The sequence below is a fragment of the Glandiceps talaboti genome, chromosome 12 (genome assembly GCF_964340395.1).
Source record: "Glandiceps talaboti chromosome 12, keGlaTala1.1, whole genome shotgun sequence".
In the NCBI taxonomy this organism is placed as follows: Eukaryota; Metazoa; Hemichordata; class Enteropneusta; family Spengelidae; genus Glandiceps; species Glandiceps talaboti.
The window spans coordinates 1,439,946-1,460,365 of NC_135560.1; the positions used below are offsets into that span (position 1 = coordinate 1,439,946).

Here is a 20,420-nt window from a genome sequence, read left to right on the forward strand (position 1 = left end):
TATGTATGTATGTGTGTGTGTATGTATGTATGTATGGATGGATGGATGGATGTATGGATGTATGTATGTATGTATGTATTTATTTATCTATGTATGTATGTATGTATGTATGTATGTATGTATGTATGTATGTATGTATGTATGTATGTATGTATGTATGTATGTATGTATGTATGTATGTATGTATGTATGTGATGAGGAAGTGCACGAATGATTGAACAAATAGGAACGAATGAACGACCAAAGAAATGAACTGATGAATGAATGAATGACCAAACTAATTAATTGATTAATAAGTGACTGGGTGGATGTCATTCATTTGAACGAACGAACGAACGAACGAACGAACGAACGAACGAACAAATGAACGGACGAACTAATTAATTAATTAATAAGTGACTGGGTGGATGTCACTCATTTGAACGAACGAACGAACAAATGAACGAACGAACGAACGAATGAACTATTTAATTAATTAATGAAAGGATGGATGAATATATGAATGAATGTACACTTTATTATTCATCTGTAATTCTTAGCGGAGTTTTGTTCGGGGATATACTGCAATTCAACAGATTGTATAAGAAGAAAGTATGTGTTGGTGTGACATTGACATGAAATTTGTGAGACCATAAATGTTTGAGTACAGCAGCCCCATTTCATATCATTACAGTAGTTTTCTATTCTTCATCAAACTATTCAATTTAGTGGGGTTTTCGAGGATGTGCATGGTTTAGTGAGCTGTGCATTTTAGGCAGTAGTTCATCATTTGATGAAATCTGATAGGGAAGGGATAGTTGACCAGTAGAGCCCGCAATCTGCTCAATAATTTTGGAATTATAGATTTTTTGACTAACAAGTCATTGAGAATGACATAGTCCCCGCTATAATTGGGTTTTAAGGAATTATCACTATTGTGATCACGCAACAACATTTGTGAACCTAAAACCAACAGACTTAGATATGTTGTGTGTGCTTGTTGGACATGGAACATGCCTACAACAATAAAGGATTGGTTGGGTATGGGGGATCATATCACGATGAAAATGGAGTCGGAGTTATGGCTTTGGACATGGAAAATTCACAAACAAAATGGCTGCCATGCAGCCATATTGGATCGTATAACGACGAAAATGGATATGCACATGTATGTCACAGAACGCTGTCCTAATACCAACTTTGAATGAGATCTGTTCAAGCATGTCTTAGTAATGGCTTTGGACATGGAAAATTCACAAACAAAATGGCTGCCAGGCAGCCATATTGGATCGTATCATGACGAAAATGGATATGCACATGTATGTCATAGAACACTGTCCTAATACCAACTTTGAATGAGATCTGTTCAAGCATGTCTGAGTTATGGCTTTGGAAATGAAAATTCGCAAACAAAATGGCTACCAGGCAGCCATATTGGATCGTATCACAATGAAAATGGATATGCACATGTATGTCATGAAACACTGTCCTAATACCAACTTTGAATGAGATCTGTTCATGCATGTCTGAGTTATGGCTTTGGACATGGAAAATTCACAAACAAAATGGCTGCTAGGCATCCATATTGGCTCGTATCATGACAACAATGAATATGCACATGTATGTCATAGAACACTGTCCTAATACCAACTTTGAATGAGATCTGTTAAAGCATGTCTGAGTTATGGCTTTAGACAGGGAAAATTCGCAAACAAAATGGTTGCTAGGTGGCCATATTGGATCGTATCATAAAACAAATTGACGTGCATATGTATGCCATAGCATGTTGCCTCTGTACCAAGTTTGAAAAAAATCGGTCCAGGCATCTCCAAGAAACGGCTGCGGACGGACGGACGGACGGACGGACACACGGACAGACGGAACCCAATCCATAAGTCCCCGTTCCGGACTTCGTCCACGGGGACTAAAAAGACACATTTTTAGACCTAATTTGCAAATCACTGATGGGATCATCATGTCATGAACAATGCTTAGTCCAACTAAATGTCATACCAATCTGCGCAGTTTTTTGACCCAAATCACACACCAATGGTAAGATCATTTTGATTTCCCAATGATTGGCCCAGCAGTTTTTGACATCAAGTTGTTTACACACACACACACACACACACACACACACACACACACACACACACACACACATCCACACACACAGACAGACACTTTGCCATGCCTATACTTGTAGTACCACTGAACTTTATCAGTTGTGCTAAAAACTACATTTGCTGTAGTATAAGGTCATTTTTATTAACTTTTTCAATTTCATTTTTCAGCCCAGGTTTTAGTATATGCCTTTCCAAAATGTATTCCTTCTCATAAACAAATTTAACGACAGTTTGGGAATTATTTTTCAGAACACATTCAGTCATAAAATGATCTGTTTTCTGACAATTTCCAACTGTTATTAAGACCCAGTTCTAGAAGATGTGGAACTAGCATAACTTAGCTATTTACATCATCATAATCATGTGGTACTTCTAGCTTGTCTGTCATGTACATAGTGTGATATTCTGGCTTTGTTTCTTGTCTTCCATTTTTTCCTTCCGTAAGGAAGAAAATACATTAGGGGGTGAAAACTCTGTTTGCCTGTCTGTCAGACTGTGTCATCGTTTTCTCCAAAATGGCTGGCTCAATTCAAACGAAATTTGGCACACGTTCCATAGCGTAATGGCAAGAAATGATTAGGTTTTGGTATTGAATATTAATGAGAAATTTACATAATTAATGGTTTTCGGTAATTAGGCTGTATCTCAAGAATGCATGCTTCGAATTTATTGTAATTTGGTACATACATTTGAGATACAAAGCGCATCTGTCCTGAAAATATTATTGATGCAGCTTTTAGTTTTGATAAGTTATTGGCATGTATACACTTTACCCAGTGACAAAGTAGTAGGGCAATAATACCGTATCACTTCACCGCATTAAACTTTGTCAATTTTGCACGATGCTCATTATGTATTTTGCTTTGATGTCTCTTAAACTAGGTCAAGGTTTAAAATTACCTGACAGCTTCCGATAGCAATAGTCGTCGCTTTTTCAGGCATAATTGTTGAATACTTTCCTAACACTTAAGAAGTAACTTTATATTTTACGCTTTGGTTTCTTTTGATAAATATTGGGAACTTCAGTGTAGCAAATATTTAATTTTCAGACTATTTTTCTTAATGATTGTCAATGATTATCTACAACTCCGTATGTGGTGATGTTATGTCACAGAGGATGTCAGCTGGTGAGTGTCAGTCAAAGAGAATGTCAGCAGGTGAATGTCAGTCAAAGAGGATGTCAATTGGTGAGTGTCAGTCAAAGAGGATGTCAGCAGGTGAATGTCAGTCAAAGAGGATGTCAGCAAGTGAATGTCAGTCAAAGAGGATGTCAGCAGGTGAATGTCAGTCAAAGACGATGTCTGCAGGTGAATGTCAGTCAAAGAGGATATCAGCAGGTAAGTGTCAGTCAAAGAGGATGTCAGCAGGTGAGTGTCAGTCAAAAACGATGTCTGCAGGTGAATGTCAGTCAAAGAGGATATCAGCAGGTAAGTGTCAGTCAAAGAGGATGTCAGCAGGTGAGTGTCAGTCAAAGAGGATGTCAGCAGGTGAGTGTCAGTCAAAGCTGGCGAGTGTCAGTCAAAGAGGTGTCAGCAGGTGACTGTCAGCCAAAGAGGATGTCAGCAGGTGAGTGTCAGTCAAAGAGGATGTCAGCAGGTGAGTGTCAGTCAAAAAGGATGTCAGCTGGTGAATGTCAGTTGAAGCTGGTGAGTGTCAGTCAAAGAGGATGTCAGCAGGTGAATGTCAGTCAAAGAGGATGTCAGCAGGTGAGTGTCAGTCAAAGAGGATGTCAACTGGTGAGTGTCAGTCAGAGACAATTTCAGCAGGTGAGTGAGAGTCAGCGGATGTCAGCTGGTGAGTGTCAGTCAAAGAGGATGTCAGCAGGTGAGTGTCAGTCAAAGACGATGTCAGCAGGTGAGTGTCAGTCAAGGAGGATGTCAAGTGGTGAGTGTCAGTCAAAGAGGATGTCAGCAGGTGAATGTCATCAGTCAAAGCTGGCGAGTGTCAGTCAAAGAGGATGTCAGCATGTGAGTGCTAATCAAAGATGATGTCAGCAGGTGAGTCAGTCAAAGGATGTCAGCAGGTGAGTGTTGGTCAAAGAGGATGTCAGCAGGTGAATGTCAGTCAAAGAGGATGTCAGCAGGTGAGTGTCAGTCAAAGAGGATGTCAGCAGGTGAATGTCAGTCAAAGCTGGTGAGTGTCAGTCAAAGAGGTGTCAGCAGGTGAACATCAGTCAAAGAGGATGTCGGCAGGTGAGTGCCAATCAAAGATGATGTCAGCAGGTGAGTGTCAGTCAAAGTGGATGTCAGCTGGTGAATGTCAGTCAAAGAGGATGTCAACAGGTGAGTGTCAGTCAAAGTGGATGTCAGCAGGTGAATGTCAGTCAAAGAGGATGTCAACAGGGGAGTGTCAGTCAAAGCTGGTGAGTGTCAGTCAAAGAGGATGTCAGCTGGTGAGTGTCAGTCAAAGCTGGTGAGTGTCAAAGAGGATGTCAATTGGTGAGTGTCAGTCAGAGGATGTCAGCTGGTGAGTTAATCAAAGAGGATGTCAGCAGTGAGTGTTAGTTACAGAGGATATCAAGTGGTGAGTGTCAGTCAAAGAGGGTGTCAGCAGGTGATGTCAGTCAAAGAGGAAGTCAATTGGTGAGTGCCAGTCAAAGAGGATGTCAGCTGGTGTGCGTCACTTATAGAAGATGTCAAGTAGGGAGTGTCAGTTACTTCTCAAGGATGTCAACTTTTGAGTGCCAACCAAAGAGGATTTCAATTGGTGTCAGTCAGAGGATGTCAACTGGTGCAAGTCAGTCAAACTGGTGAGTGTTAGTCACATAGGATATCAACTGTTGAGTGCCAGTCAATAATGTAGAGATGTGTCACAGAGGATTTCTCCAATTACCAAGATAGTGCTGCTGGTTTTAGACTTTTAAGTTGTTCACACACACACACACACACACACACACACACACACACACACACACACACACACACACACACACACACACACACACACATACACACTCATTTCATCATGTCTATAGCACTACTGACCTACGATTGTGCTCAAAAGAAGTAGATCCATACCTTCTATACAATAGTCTCTCAGATTGAAGTCTTCTTTATCTTCTTTAGTTTGCCATATACGTACTTCGTATTTTGTAATATTGCCATTTGGTTTAGAGGGTGGTTCCCAAGTCAGCATTAATTCTGATGGTGACTTTGACACAGCTTTCAGGTTCACAGGTGTTGTTGGCTCTGAATGAGAGAAAAGATAAACCTGCAATTACTGCAATATTGGCCAAGGATTAATGCTAGGGACAATATTGTTAATTTTTTGGAATATTAATTCCCTTCACTATGTCACTATGTGTCATGTTTGTTATCTTAGAAAGACACTACCATCTAGCTATTGATATGGGTAAGGTCTTGGTTACCAGCTACATTGAGCCCATTGGGGTTAAAAATTACATATGCAGCACTTACTATCTTGCAGAGTTGTGACATATATAATATCACTCTTTGCTCCTTTAAGAGAACCAGCTATAGTGTAAGTCTTGATGTAAATGGCATACTGAGTCCATGGTTGTAGATTTGTGATAGCTGTATTCCTTGAATGTGCAGGATTATCTTGTCTATGCCAGAAAGGACTACCACATGCATCCTGCCCATCAAATTCTGTTACATTTCTTTCTGGTCTGTAATTTTAAAATGTTAACAAAAATAGCAATGACATTATCAACAAAAACAAGTTAGTCATTCTCTAAAGGAACTGATGCTGATTGTAAAAGTTATGTGTACACAAATGTTCAAAACTATATATTATGTGTTGTATGTACTGAATACTATATTTTGGATTAGCTCCAAATTCAGAGAGTACATTGTCCATTTTGGTGAAATCACTCAGCCTTCTTCAGCTGTTATTGTATATGAGTCATTGACTTAAACTTGTCATATGCGGTTTTGGAAAGAGTTTTGAAATCAAATGGAGTCAATATTTACCAAGGACCACTCAACACTATAAGGCAACTACTAACCCATGCCACACAAAACAAGCAGTCATCGGAAATGTTTACAGAGAATTGCCACCAGTCATGGTAGTGTGATGTATTAGACTGTATGAAATATAGTGACAACTGTATAACTGACTGAATATTTGCATACATTTTTTGAATGTTGATTTATTTGTCTATTAATCCCTGTTATCTTTCCAATATGCATGATCATTTGGCTGTTGTTATGGGTGTGGTCTTGTTGCTAGGCACATTTACATACATCTTTTGAATGTTTATTCAATTGTCTATTAATACATATCGTTATCTTTGCAATATACCTGATCATTTGGCTGATGCTATGGGCATGGTCCTGTTGCTAGGCACATTTACATACACTGATTGAATGGTTTTTTTTGTTTTTGTTTTTTTAAATTTTTGTGCTGGGAATTCCTCCCAGCGATTTTCTGTTATGCAGACAAATACACACAAACAAACACAAATGCTACAGAGATCCATTCAGGTTTGGGACTACGTGACAGGGCTATGCTGCACACTCCATATCACATTGCTGTGGAACTGTCAAGGCTTTCCTAGTCAGTCCACAGGCTATCCCAGAGTCACCCAGGCCCGGCAAACATAGCACCTGCGGGCTCTGTGTGCGTAATTGTCCCCGACTTTTCGAGTCATTACTCCAGGAATCCCCCCAAATTTGCACTCGTCTTGTGAGTGAGACACGGCTGAGTGATACAGCCTACCCATCGAGTCTGTAGAACACTCACCAGGGTTTGGGTCGGTCACAGAAAAATCCTGTTTCCATACACTGATTGAATGTTTATTCAACTGTCTATTGATCACTATTGTTATCTTTGTGTTATGCATGATCATTTGGTTGTTGCTATAGGCGTGGTCTTGTGGCCAAGTAGATTTGCATGCATTTTATGAATGTTTATTCACTTGTCTATTAATCCCCATTATCTTTGTAATATACATCATCATTTGGCTGTTGCCATGGGCGTGGTCTTGTTACTATGCACATTTACATACATTTTTTTGGAATGTTTATTCATTTGTCTATTAATCTGTTACCTTTGTGAAATACACATTTGGTTGTTGCTATGGTCGTGGTCATGGTTGCTAGGGCCAACTGTGTCAAAATATTTCAAAGAAAATCTACCTGCAGAATAACACTTCGAGAAAGATCTCACCAAGTTCCAGTCTCATTGACCAAGTACTTTCCGAGATATATATGTTTTTGACCAAAATTCACATTTTTACACCTAATTTGCATATCACTGATGAGATTATTATATGCTTAATATTTCTTCATCTATTCATCCCCAGGTGTATCCCCATTAAATTTCAACCAAATCTGCTCTTTAGTTTTGGAATTACCGTATCTCTAGACATTAGCGCCCTTACACGGGCAAGCGTCCAGTGCTTTGGTTCAGACAATGTCTATTTTTAGAATAGTTGCGGTAAACAGCCCACCCCACCCTCCCTCCTGACCATGTATTTGTTCATTAAGGAAGACTGGCAAGACCACAATAATAGATAAATTGTTCACAGTAACAATCATGGGTACTTGAAGTGTTTTGATACCTTACCCATTACCGTAATTAAAAGTCAATCAGATCAGTAGTAAAGGTATTAGAATGGATATAAACTAAAATTTAGTCTTCAAAATTGTATGTCATTACAAGCAATATGAACCCACTTTGCCAGCCACTGCAATTCAACACAGATATATGTTCAGACTCATAATCATTAATTTGAGAACTTGTAAGGTCAGATTGAAATATGTACAAAGTATAAACCACACATGAGGTAGAGACACCAAATTTAGCACAGATTATGAATATCAACTAAACATTTGTGTTGTTTCAAGCATCAGAACCCACCTTGCCACAGACACAACATAGCCATACTCATTTTAAGATCATTCCTTAATGCCCAAGTTGAAGAGAGAAATTGCGTGATGTCTACATCTTCACACATCATGCACACATAGCTGGCCATGTGCTCTGACTTCTGTTTACATTTGGGACGTAAGTAATGAGGGAATTCAGTAATTCATAGCCCAAATTTCATAATATAAATGACGTTTATCTTTCACATTTTTACTACAAATTTCATTTTAAATAACTTAAAAATAAATTAGATCAAATAGTATAACTAACCTTAGAGGTTAAATTTTAATTTGTTTCACAATAAATATGCTTAAATTCAGATGACGAATTCACAGCTCAAATTGTACGACCGGTGATTGTTTAGTTAGCTAGCTACAGTGGGATGATACATCCTATGGAATGGTTCTGCCTCATCTCTCTTTGTCAAACAGAGACGCTGTCGTGCACACCAATGTCAATTTTGTCTTCTTGTTATTCTCAGAATTTTTTGTGAAACAATTATGCTATCATAAATATTAAGGAGTTCACAATATTGGAGAAGCATAAAATTTAGTATGATGAACCATGACACACTTAGTAAGTAGACTTTACATTGCAATGGTTGCCAATGCTATGATGTGTGGCTACATTACATTACATTCTGAAATTGTTACAATTTACTTTACTGTGACATGTCAGTCATTCAGAACATGTTAGTTGTTTCATTTTTGTGCACTTAATCATTATGTTGTTTCCAGACATCCAACACTCCTTGTCCCCCCCCCCCCCCCACCAGTTGAGGGTGTGGGCGGGTTACATCTGCCCTGGGTGCTAACCTGCGTCAGTACGGTAAAGATTTTTGACCAAAAAGACACAGTTTTAGCCCTAATTTGCAAATCATTGATGGAACAATTCTTAATCTAAACACCTCAAAGAAAATTCCAACCGAATTTCAGATCGATCTGCTGAATAGTTTTTGAGTTTAAGTTTTTTTGACCAAAAACCATGTTTTGACCCAAATCACACACTGGTGGTAAGATCATTTTCATTTGAACAATTTCCCAACTAGAGACCTAAGGTAATATACCCACGAAATATCATGGCAATTGGTCAAGTGGTTTTTGACTTTTACACACACACACACACACACACACACACACACACACACACACACACACACACACACACTTTGCCATTCCTATATAGCACTACTGAACATTATCAGTTCAGTTGTGCTTAAAATCACCCCGAAGCACTCTCAAAACACATCAAGCCCCCCCCCCCCCCTCCATGGAGTAAAATTTTTTTGAGACATATATAATTTGTACAGTTCACCAACATGTAAACATGTAAGAGACCATAGGTGATTCTTTCGCAAATAGATGTGGCTTCTCAATAAAGTATTCTCTGTCTCGTGGCAGATCTTGCGAGATACTGTGAACCGGAAAATTATTCGCGCATTTTTAATTTCGCGCAATTTCGCGCTCGACCGTGACCGCGAAATTAAAACTGCGCGGATGTACTTGTGTGTGCCCCCATGCGGCAAGTATTTAACTTCTTTCTTTTTTGTTACAATCACTCCGTATACAACCACACACGGTACACGCAAACACACTGACACACGAGTTTTCAGACAACACCCAATAAAGCATTTGCAACGAAGTTTTACAAAGAATTATGAATCTTTATTTCCAATTTTGCATAGAATCTCAGAGGAGTACTGCTGATAAGACCCTCGCTTCCGTTTTGTAGAACCGTTGTTTGTTTTGATGAGGCACGCATCGATGTTTTCGTTGACCTCGACATGTAGATAATTGACTTTGGCTTTCCCATCGGCATGCAAGGGTAAACAATGCCTTCTGTAAACATGCTATACCAAATCATATACTGTTGTCCTCGCTTGGTACATGTAATTCCGACATCTTTGCTACCTCTGATTTGCAAAAAGATGACTTCAATTCTGGTCGACACATTATGTGACTGTACAAACACGTGTGTGGTGTACGGGCCTTAGTTTGCTGTCAGTATACGTAAGTTAACAGTATCTCTCTTCCCATCGCTCATTCCATTTTGGCTGTGTGTTGTGTCGGCATTGATAACACTAATGTACGTGTATCTAAGTAATAAATGCTATTTCTTGCCAATTATTTTGTAATAGACTAAACATTCCATAATCACAAATACACACCACTCGGTTTCATTTCACCAACATTAAGATGTAACATTTCAAAATTCAAAGACCAACCCTACGGAGAAATGGTATGTGCTATGGTGCGTCTTGTACAATCTTATCTAATGTTATCAGCAATAAAGGAAGTCACGTTGACAGCATGAACAGTCCTAGAACACCGTGGGAGTTTATTTTAGAACATGACAGATATAAACAAAGTCATAAAGCTTTCCGTCAACCGACATCAGAGGCACCGGCTGTTGTTTTGTGTCACTTATCTTGTTGTCTTTACCTAAATTGTCTCTGCTTGAAGCTCACTTCATGCAAGCAACCGCAACGCTCTATATTCCATAGTTGTATTTTTGTTTGCATGGTTGTTCATGCCATTTTATTGATACAAGAATCATATACAGTATTGTAAGTAACGTGTAGCAATCGGATCATTCTCTGTGACTTCGGATACTGAGTATCAAAATGTAACCAACGTGACCTTTTGAACTTCATTCCAAAAAGACGCAAAACAGAGACACTGACATGATTTGATTAGTGTTTCACCAAACTTGTGACTGTACCATATTGACGCATGTGTGTTGGCGGCTCCTGCTTTGAGGCTGTGAGCTACCCGACTTTCGTATTGTGTGATCTGGTAACTTGTTTAGTACATAATTGAACAAATTAACACCTACATTTGTCACAAGTCAACGTGTCACAGTATCTTCGCAGTTGGAAACAATAGAGCACTGCAACTGACGGATGCCGACAGAGCAATACTGCCCATCAATCAGTGTCAAATTTCATTGTTCTCAGCTCAACGTATTGTTTATGTTCACACAAAAAATCCACTGACGGCCTTGCGCGAAAATTAAACTGCGCGTAATCACCGTGATCTCCCAAAGCGCGAAAATAAGACTGCGCAATAATTTTCCGGTTCACAGTATGCAAATATGCCTAACAACGGTTGTCAAGGGGTCAAGCTAACAACCTTGCCATATTGTTTACATGAAGGGCAATGCATTCGTCTGAAAAAAATATTCCCTTTTGTGACCATCTACAACTGTAAGTTGTCATGGAAAACATTGACAGATTGAAAGTATCCGCACTAAAGAACATGTTACGAAAATTTGGCGTGTCAACAACAAGTTGTAAGAAAAATATGTCACGGTGTCACACGGTCATTTCTGAACTGACACTGACTGTCATTACTGGGAATACGTTGTCAGTGCCAAACTTATGCAGCATACTAGCTGGCTATAATATTTCAATCTAGAGAAATAGTAATTAATGACAAGCAAAATCGAGTAGTTTTGATAATTAGTACACATGTACATGGTGGAAGCATTTCCTGTCACCAATTTTCAATAGTAGTATTTAGTACGCTATGCACGTGAAGTGTCACATAGTACCAGTAGCTAAGTACACATACACCGCAGGGTTCTCCACAATTTAGAAAAATACAGGGGCGCCCTAATTTGCATATTTATTTGCATATCATTAGCATATTTCCAGATCATAATATTAGGAAGTGAAAAAAGTTTCCAAAATCAAAAACTCCTATTTTATTCATTCAGCAAACTAAAATGTACTGAAATGTATTGTAATCACCAATTTCCAAACCTTTCACATAATTCACAATGTAAAAATTTCAGGAAGGAGGTTGACAGTTACACAAACGATGTTATAGTAATGTTGGCAAGCATGTTTTACACACAGGAGTGACAACACATGGCATTGTTGATGTACATGTATGCACCTCTAGGCTAGCTATCACTTAGTTTTGAGTTGTTGGTTTCACCTTGTAAATGTGCATGTCATTCATAAAAATTAATTGAAAACAATTCATTTTCCTTTATTTCTCTAAAATTTGATATCCTTTTAATTTTCATGAATGGAAAATGATTTTTCATCCAAATTTGCCGGAAATACGTACATTTTTAATGTGACGAATTTGGGCTAAGAATAACCGAATACGTTCAGTGCAAATGTACAGTAACAAACATGGCTGCCACTTCGGAGCTACCTCGTGGTACTACGATCGCGATTCACATCCAAACGTGATCATTTAGGACATAAATTTTACCATGGAACCGTACCGGAGTAGTTATTTCTAAAGAACATGTATAAATTTTAGGATTTTGTTCGTATTTATCGATACAATACGAAAATTGCCGTGACATCGTACATCGTATGCGTACTGTATTACGTATACGGGAAGGCTTGGAAATTACCGGCTTGATATACCCGGCCATAGAAACTACCAACGTACCGTCTTCTACTTTACGACGGTACTACATTTACTGTTTTTGTTTCGGCTACCATTGTTATAATCAAGGCGATAAATAAGTTCATAAATGATGATAGACGCAGTGTCGCTGTTTACTTCCTTCATTAACGGCATTGAATAGAATCTCTTGAAGACGTTCACACCAAAACAAAGGGGCGCTGAACGCAAACAGAGGGGCGGTTCTGTAAACAGAGGGGCGGTCCATGAAAACAGAGGGGCGGTGCGCCCCTCAAAAACCCCTCGTGGAGAACACTGCACCGTAAGCCCTTATGTACCGTTGACATTTACACTGTTGACAAATACGGACACAAGCTAAAAGTCTTGCACATTTTTAGAGAACATATGCCTTGTTTTGGTCCTAGAGTTCAAAATTGAAAAGATCTAAATTATTGAGACTGGTCGGGAAATCATAGTCAGTTCCTGACGACAGTATTCCAATTTTACCATACCTTATCTCCATACATTACCAGTCTAGTTTCTGATGACCATATTCCTATTTTACCTGATGTTAATAATGATAATAAACATTGGCTAAAATCAGAATACGGTCGTCAGGAACTTGACTAGTAATGTATGAAGATAGCGTAGAGTAAAAATACCGCCAATGGCGTTGTAGCACAACTGTACAGTTTTTAAAAATGCTAACATGCTAACAATAAGTGTTCATTTGGTGAATGACTATCCAGTTGCCTATCCAACCATGTTGCTATCTTTACGATATATGCTATCATTTGGCTGTTGCTATGGACGTGGTCTTGTTGCTAGGCATATTTACATACATTTTTTGAATGTTTATTCAATTGTCTATTAATCCCCATTGTTATCTTCGCAATATATGTGATCATTTGGCTGTTGCTATGGGCGTGGTCTTGTTGCTAGGCACATTTGCATACATTTTTTGAATGTTTATTCATTTGTCTTCTATTCCTGTTGTTATCTTTGCAATATATGTGATTGTTTGGCTGTTGCTATGGGCGTGGTCTTGTTGCTAGGCATATTTACATACAGTTTTTGAATGTTTATTTAATTGTCTATTAATCCCCTTTGTTATCTTTGCAATATATGTGATCATTTGACTGTTGCTATGGGCGTGGTCTTGTTGCTAGGCACATTTGCATACATTTTTTGAATGTTTATTCATTTGTCTTTCTATTCCTGTTGTTATCTTTGCAATATACATGATTATTCGGCTGTTGCTATGGGCGTGGTCTTGTTGCTGGGCAAATTTACATACATTTTATTAATGTTTATTCAATTGTCTATTAATCCCTGTTGTTATCTTTGTGAAATACACGACCGTTTGGCTGTTGCTATGGGCGTGGTCATAGTTGCTACGGTATTTGCATACATTTTTTGAATGTTTACTCATTTGCCTACCATATGATGTTGTTATTTGACCAAAATATACTGCCATTTGGTTGTTGCTAAGGGCGTGGTCATGGTTGCTAGGGCCAATTTTGTCAAAATGTTTTGAAGAATAACACTCAGAAACATCTCACCAAGTTTCAGACTCGGTGACCAAGTACTTTTTGAGATATAAGTTTTTAACCAAAAATGAACATTTTTACACCTAATTTGCATATCACTCATGGAATCATGGTATGCTTAATATTTCTTTGTCCATACATCCCTAGATACATTCCCATTAAATTTCAGCCCAATCTGCTCAGTAGTTTTGGAATTATAGATTTTTAACCAAAAAGACACATTTTTAGCCCTAATTTGCATATCACTAATGGAATCATCCTGTCATGAACAAATCTTACTTTACACCCCCTTAAGAATGTTCCCACCAAATTTCGCACCAATCTGCCCAGTAGTTTCTGAGTTTAAGTTTTTTGACCAAAAATCACATTTTTTAACCCAAATCACACACCTGTGATGCGATCATTTTGATTTGAACAATTTCCCAACTAGACACCCAAGGTAATGGACCCACCAAATATCATGGCAATCGGTTCAGCGGTTTTTTACTTTAAGTTGTTTACACACACGCACACATCCACACACACACACACACACACACACACACACACACACACACACACACACAGACAGACAGACAGACAGACGCCTGGCGATCCCTATAGCACTACTGAACCTCAGTTCAGTTGTGCTAAAAATGGAATATGGTCGTCAGGAACTAGAATAGGAAATCACCCGCGATACTTGAAACACGTGTAAGTGTCAGCCTTGTCTATACTTGAGTTTGATGAACGTGTTGTAGAACTCTTAGTCCAAATTCGTAAAATAAAAGGACATAGTATCTCTAAACATTAATTTGAAAATACATATATATATAGCTGATTTATAAATTTATATGATAAAATTAAAGACAGTGAAAACAATTTCTCAACCGCTTTCAATGTTATTAGCGGACGCGGACGAATTTAGCCGACGAAGTACAAACTAAAAATCATTGTCAACTCTTAACTTGTGTTACATTGAAATGACCGCGTCCACTTTGTGTGTTGTTTTTTAGACGACGCGATGCGACGTATAAAATCTGTGGGAAAGTTATGACAACAATTTTGCTGCCTGGCATGCAACTTTTCAACCGTAGGGCCTGTGATCCCTCGAATGGATCCAACTCTAATTCAAAATGTAATATTTTCAAGTTCATGTGGAAACTAATTTAAAGGTAACACTGTCAATTTCAACTGCTCTTCAATCTGTGCCAAGACTGCCAAAAATCACCGCCTGACAGCAAGTTATGAACCCTTGCCAGCGACTTTTACATATGCACATTGTTTTTACAACCATACTTTCAAAGTTTGCTTCCCTTGATCTATCATACATACTGTACATACGATGACATTGAGAACAATGGTGTTGCTAAGAGTTTGACACTTCAGCTTGACCACCCTAACATGGTTGCTATGCACTCAATGGCGTCTCGTGAGATCTCCCATGAGACGGAAGATGGTTTATTTAAGCAATAAACCACCCCCTGGGGATGGTGTACCAAGAGGTTTTGACCAGTGAACGAAATATATGCACGAGCGATAGCGAGTGCATATATTGAGTTCACTGGTCAAAACCGAGTGGTATACCTTCCCCAGGGGGTGCTTTATCGCTATTACATGTATATTATACCAGTATATTGAAAATATCGGAAACAAGATAAGAACTAACGTTTTCTCGTTCCATATGCGCCCCTGTGGCTAATTTGCATAACAGTACAGATTATTATTGCTAATTTGCATAATAATCTGTACATTGATCGGCTCATTAAAAGTGCAGTGATGAATAAACAACCTGTTTGACTCAAGGTATAAACTTGAAGTGGTTTATTGAATACAGCATGCTTCGATCATTCCCGGCCGAATTCGCGACTCGGTGAAGTGATAGACATGTCGACAGGTTGATATTTACAATGTATTTATATTACTGGAAGTTACGTCAGTAGATTTTCGGGTTTGAGGATTTCCCTCTCGGATTGATGACTGATACTCTAGGACAGGATCCCAGACAAATTTCTATTTAGATTAATGGTAAGTCGGCCAGTGTAAGCTCTTTCACTTGCTTCATTTTTATGACGGGACAGGACAACTCACCAATGTTTCCACTCCAGCTAGCCGCGCCGCGCCGAGGCTGGGACCGTACCGATTTCGTGCATGCCTTGACCTTAGTACATGTAGTAGGTGATGATTTGAACAAATACGCGATGACTTGGTTGCTTTCGAAATTTCCTTCAATAATTTCTCATAAAATATTGTCTCATTGAGAGAAAATCCTCCTCTGACAATTCGAAGAGTTCACTATCAGTATCACAGTGAACTACAACTCAACGCTCAACCGTAGCCAAAACAAACAAAATTTGGACGCGTGCCAGCAGTGCATTATCGCTCGTTTTAGACGCGCTAGTTCGATGTCTAGACCAATCAGATCTCTCGATTTGCGCCATCAATATACTGGTATAATATAAGAGAAGATATCTCATATTGAGCTTTAACTGATACTTGGCTTTTCCATTTGATCTGCAATTGATTTGAGGGGAGAGACAGCATTACAATGGCAGCTGGTAGGGGTATCCCCCTCTCATGCGGGATACCCCTACCAGCTTAAAATGTCATAAAATGAAGCTTTGGAATCAATAATAAGAAATAAGAGTTTATTACTGTTGGTTGTCTAAAGAGGAAAAACACTACAATAGTTATTACATGATAATGTATCAGGAAAGGTGTGAAAATTGAAATGTTTCCAACTACTTGTAGTGACTTGTGTGTGTGCATGTATACAGACATACATACACATGCATCCATACATATATATATACATACATATACACACACACATGCATGCATCATTCATATATATATATATATATATATATATATATATATATATATATATATATATATATATATATATATATATATATATATGGATATATATATATATATATATATATATATATATATATATATATATATATATATATATATACGCACGTACACATACATGCATGCACACACACACATACACACACGTGCACACACACACACACACACATACACACACGTGCACACACACACACACACACACACACACACACACACACACATACACACACACACACACACACACACACACACACGTAACTCAATTCTGAAAGTAAGCACTCACGCTTCTCTCCAGGAAAGTTGATAACTTAAAAGATCTCTTGGGTCACCCAACTCGTCGCTAATGGACCATACCAACATAATATGATTTTTGTATGGTTTGCTACCCAGTACTATTGTTTTTGTTTCACCTGTGTAGAAAAAAATTCATGGTTAGATGCATCGTATTTTTGACTGAAGGAATAGTAGCACTTTCTAATACTAGTATACCTCATGTTGTCAAAGAAGACTCACTGGCTCACTGAGCAGAACGGCGTGGGCATGGGTGCTAGTTCAGATGTAGAGGAGGCGATCATTATAAAAAGATAAATATGTACCACGAAGGTCAATTCAAGCAAAATAACGAAGGTAAAATAGCAATGAACAAGTCATTGAGAATGACATAGCCCCCGCTATAATTGGGTTTTAAGGAATTATCACTACTCTGATCACGCAACAACATTTGTGAACCTAAAACAAACAGACTTAGATATGTTGTGTGTGCTTGTTGGACATGGAATATGCCTCCAACAATAAAGGATTGGTTGGGTATGGGGGATCATATCACGATGAAAATGGAGTCTGAGTTATGGCTTTGGACATGGAAAATTCACAAACAAAATGGCTGCCAGGCAGCCATATTGGATCGTATCACAACGAAAATGGATATGCACATGTATGTCATAGAACACTGTCCTAATACCAACTTTAAATGAGATCTGTTCAAGCATGTCTGAGTTATGGCTTTGGACATGAAAATTCAAACAAAATGGCTGCCAGGCAGCCATATTGGATCGTATCACAACGAAAATGGATATGCACATGTATGTCATAGAACACTGTCCTAATACCAACTTTGAATGAGATCTGTTCAAGCATGTCTGAGTTATGGCTTTGGACATGAAAATTCACAAACAAAATGGCTGCTAGGCGGCCATATTGGATCGTATCATGACAACAATGCATATGCACATGTATGTCAAAGAACACTGTCCTAATACCAACTTTGAATGAGATCTGTTAAAGCATGTCTGAGTTATGGCTCTAGACAGGGAAAATTCGCAAACAAAATGGTTGCTAGGCGGCCATATTGGATCGTATCATAAAACAAATTGACGTGCACATGTATGCCATAATATGTTGCCCCTGTACCAAGTTTGAAAAAAATCGGTCCAGGCATCTCCAAGAAACAGCTGCGGACGGACGGACGGACGCACGGAGCCCAATTCATAAGTCCCCGTTCCGGACTTCGTCCGTGGGGACTAATGATTAGCCGACATCTACATCGGATTTTAATCAGATTGCATGACCACCAAATATCAAAGCAATCTGCCCTGCAGTTTTTTACTTTAAGTTGTTTACACACACACACACACACACACACACACACACACACACACACACACACACACACACACACATCCACACAGACAGACAGACACTTTGCCATGCCTATAGCACTATTGAACCTTCAGTTCAGTTGTGCTAAAAAACCGTAAATATTAGTCATTTGCATAATTTTGGCTATATCATTAAAATGCATACTTCAAATTCAATATAATTTGGTCGATACATTCATGATATATCGATAACAAGGGTAAATGTGTCTTATAAAGTTCAGTTTTAATGAGTCATGTGCATAATGATTTTCAGTAATTAGGCTATATCTTAAGAATGTACACTTCAAAGTCAAGATAATTTGGTACTTCATTGATAGTAAAGTCCACGTGCGACATAAAGTTTTACAATGTAGCTTTTAAAGTTAATTAATGAGTCATTTGCACAATTAATGATTTTCATTAATCACCTATTTCTAAATCAATCGAAGACACAGTCTCCAACTTGTGTGTTTTATGGCAAAAGTTATTGTGCAAATTTGAATGGTGTCTCTTAGGGGGCTTCACACCTGGAATATTTAGTCCGCTCTAAAACATTAAAGATGATACTCCGTTATAAGTCTGCTTTCACACTTGATTTCTGAAATGATGGACCTGGTGTAACATTCCATTGAAACAATGGAGCTGGCGTAACGCCTTACCTGTCATAAGATTGGACATTTCCTATCTCCCACATTAATTATGGAGCCTTCATGACCCAAGAAATGTTCAGAGGTACCCCAAGCCCTCAAATTTGGCAAAAGTAGAAACGCATACATGCAGAAAAGCACAGAAACAGAAGAAAAAAGCATCAACAACAAACGTTACAATTATTGCAGCTCTGATATCTAAAATTGCTGACTTCGATCAACTACAACACACTGATCATACTATTTATGTTGCTGATGAGTTTTATGGTACCTGTAACCCTTATGGACATCATTTTTCATGCTCAAATAAGAACTGCTTCAGCCTATTCCACTCCTACAAGTTCAATGTTCTAAATTGTAGAGAGAATGAGTGATTTATATTTATAACTCGGTAGAATGGGTACCGTTACTACATGATGAGAGGGATGTGAACCAACCTTTGTGCTGAGTGCAGTTCAATATTCATGACGTGAGTTACATTGTATTCTTGAGTTTATGTACAAAGAAAACTTTTGCTATGAGAAAGCTCATCATTGATAATGTGAGGGTAGACACTTGAATGGTGTCTATATGTATCTAACATTTGCAGATAACAGTCAAAATGTGCTTGTCAAAACATGGCCAGCATTTTGCTTTTCAAGTCAGGATGGTGAAATTAGTTGACATACATGTACCTCGCATCAAGATATGATTAAAATATCACATAACTTGAAATGTTTGATACCCAAATTTGTCTATTTGACCTTAAAGAAGACTTTATAGGTCAAAGGTCAAAGTCTTAAAAGAACACTCATATTTCATAATATGGGTGTAGCCACTTGAATGTAGTCACTACATATTATATATGTTATTTAGAGTGCAAGCTGTAAAAGAACAAACGACAGTAAACGTAACAGCCAAAAAGAAATCTTTACCTTACGAATGCACTCTTCAAATTCAATATAACTTGGTACATACATCAACCATAAAAATGTGCATGTTTTTAAATGCTTGTTGATGTATCTGTTGCAATGTTTCATTTACATAAATAATTATTTTCATGAATTAGGCTATTTTAAGAACGCATACTTCAAATTTCATATTCTTTGGTACATGAAGTTTACTGATGAAGTTTTTCACTGCAATTAGTCATTTGCTTTAAATTGAGATAAATGGTGCACATATTGTTGATAACATATAGGCCTTTCTAAATTTGCCATGGTGGTGCTCTACATGTATTTCCGGTCTGTGTACCTCAAAGGTATACATGGTATAGGTTACTCAGTTAATCATGGAGCACTGCTGCTTTCCTCAATATCAGAACAATATGAAAAACATCCCTGATTTACACTTCTACAGAATACCACGCAACAAAGCTCTAAAGAAACAGTACAATGAGGTGATGATACCCCAAATCTGAGTAAGGGCGCTGTATTCTCAATCT

General features: G+C 38.2%; 1 protein-coding gene across 1 annotated transcript in view; it reads right to left on the minus strand.

The window, feature by feature from the left end:
• LOC144443278 (insulin-like peptide receptor) overlaps window positions 1-20,420 on the minus strand; it is a 120,012-nt gene that overhangs the window by 60,769 nt on the left and 38,823 nt on the right. Inside the window, exons 8-10 of the mRNA XM_078132716.1 lie at window positions 16,997-17,123; window positions 5,522-5,733; window positions 5,123-5,293 (exon numbers count right to left, since the gene is read on the minus strand). Coding sequence (XP_077988842.1) covers window positions 5,123-5,293; window positions 5,522-5,733; window positions 16,997-17,123 — 510 coding nt within the window. The remainder of the gene's footprint in view (window positions 1-5,122; window positions 5,294-5,521; window positions 5,734-16,996; window positions 17,124-20,420) is intronic.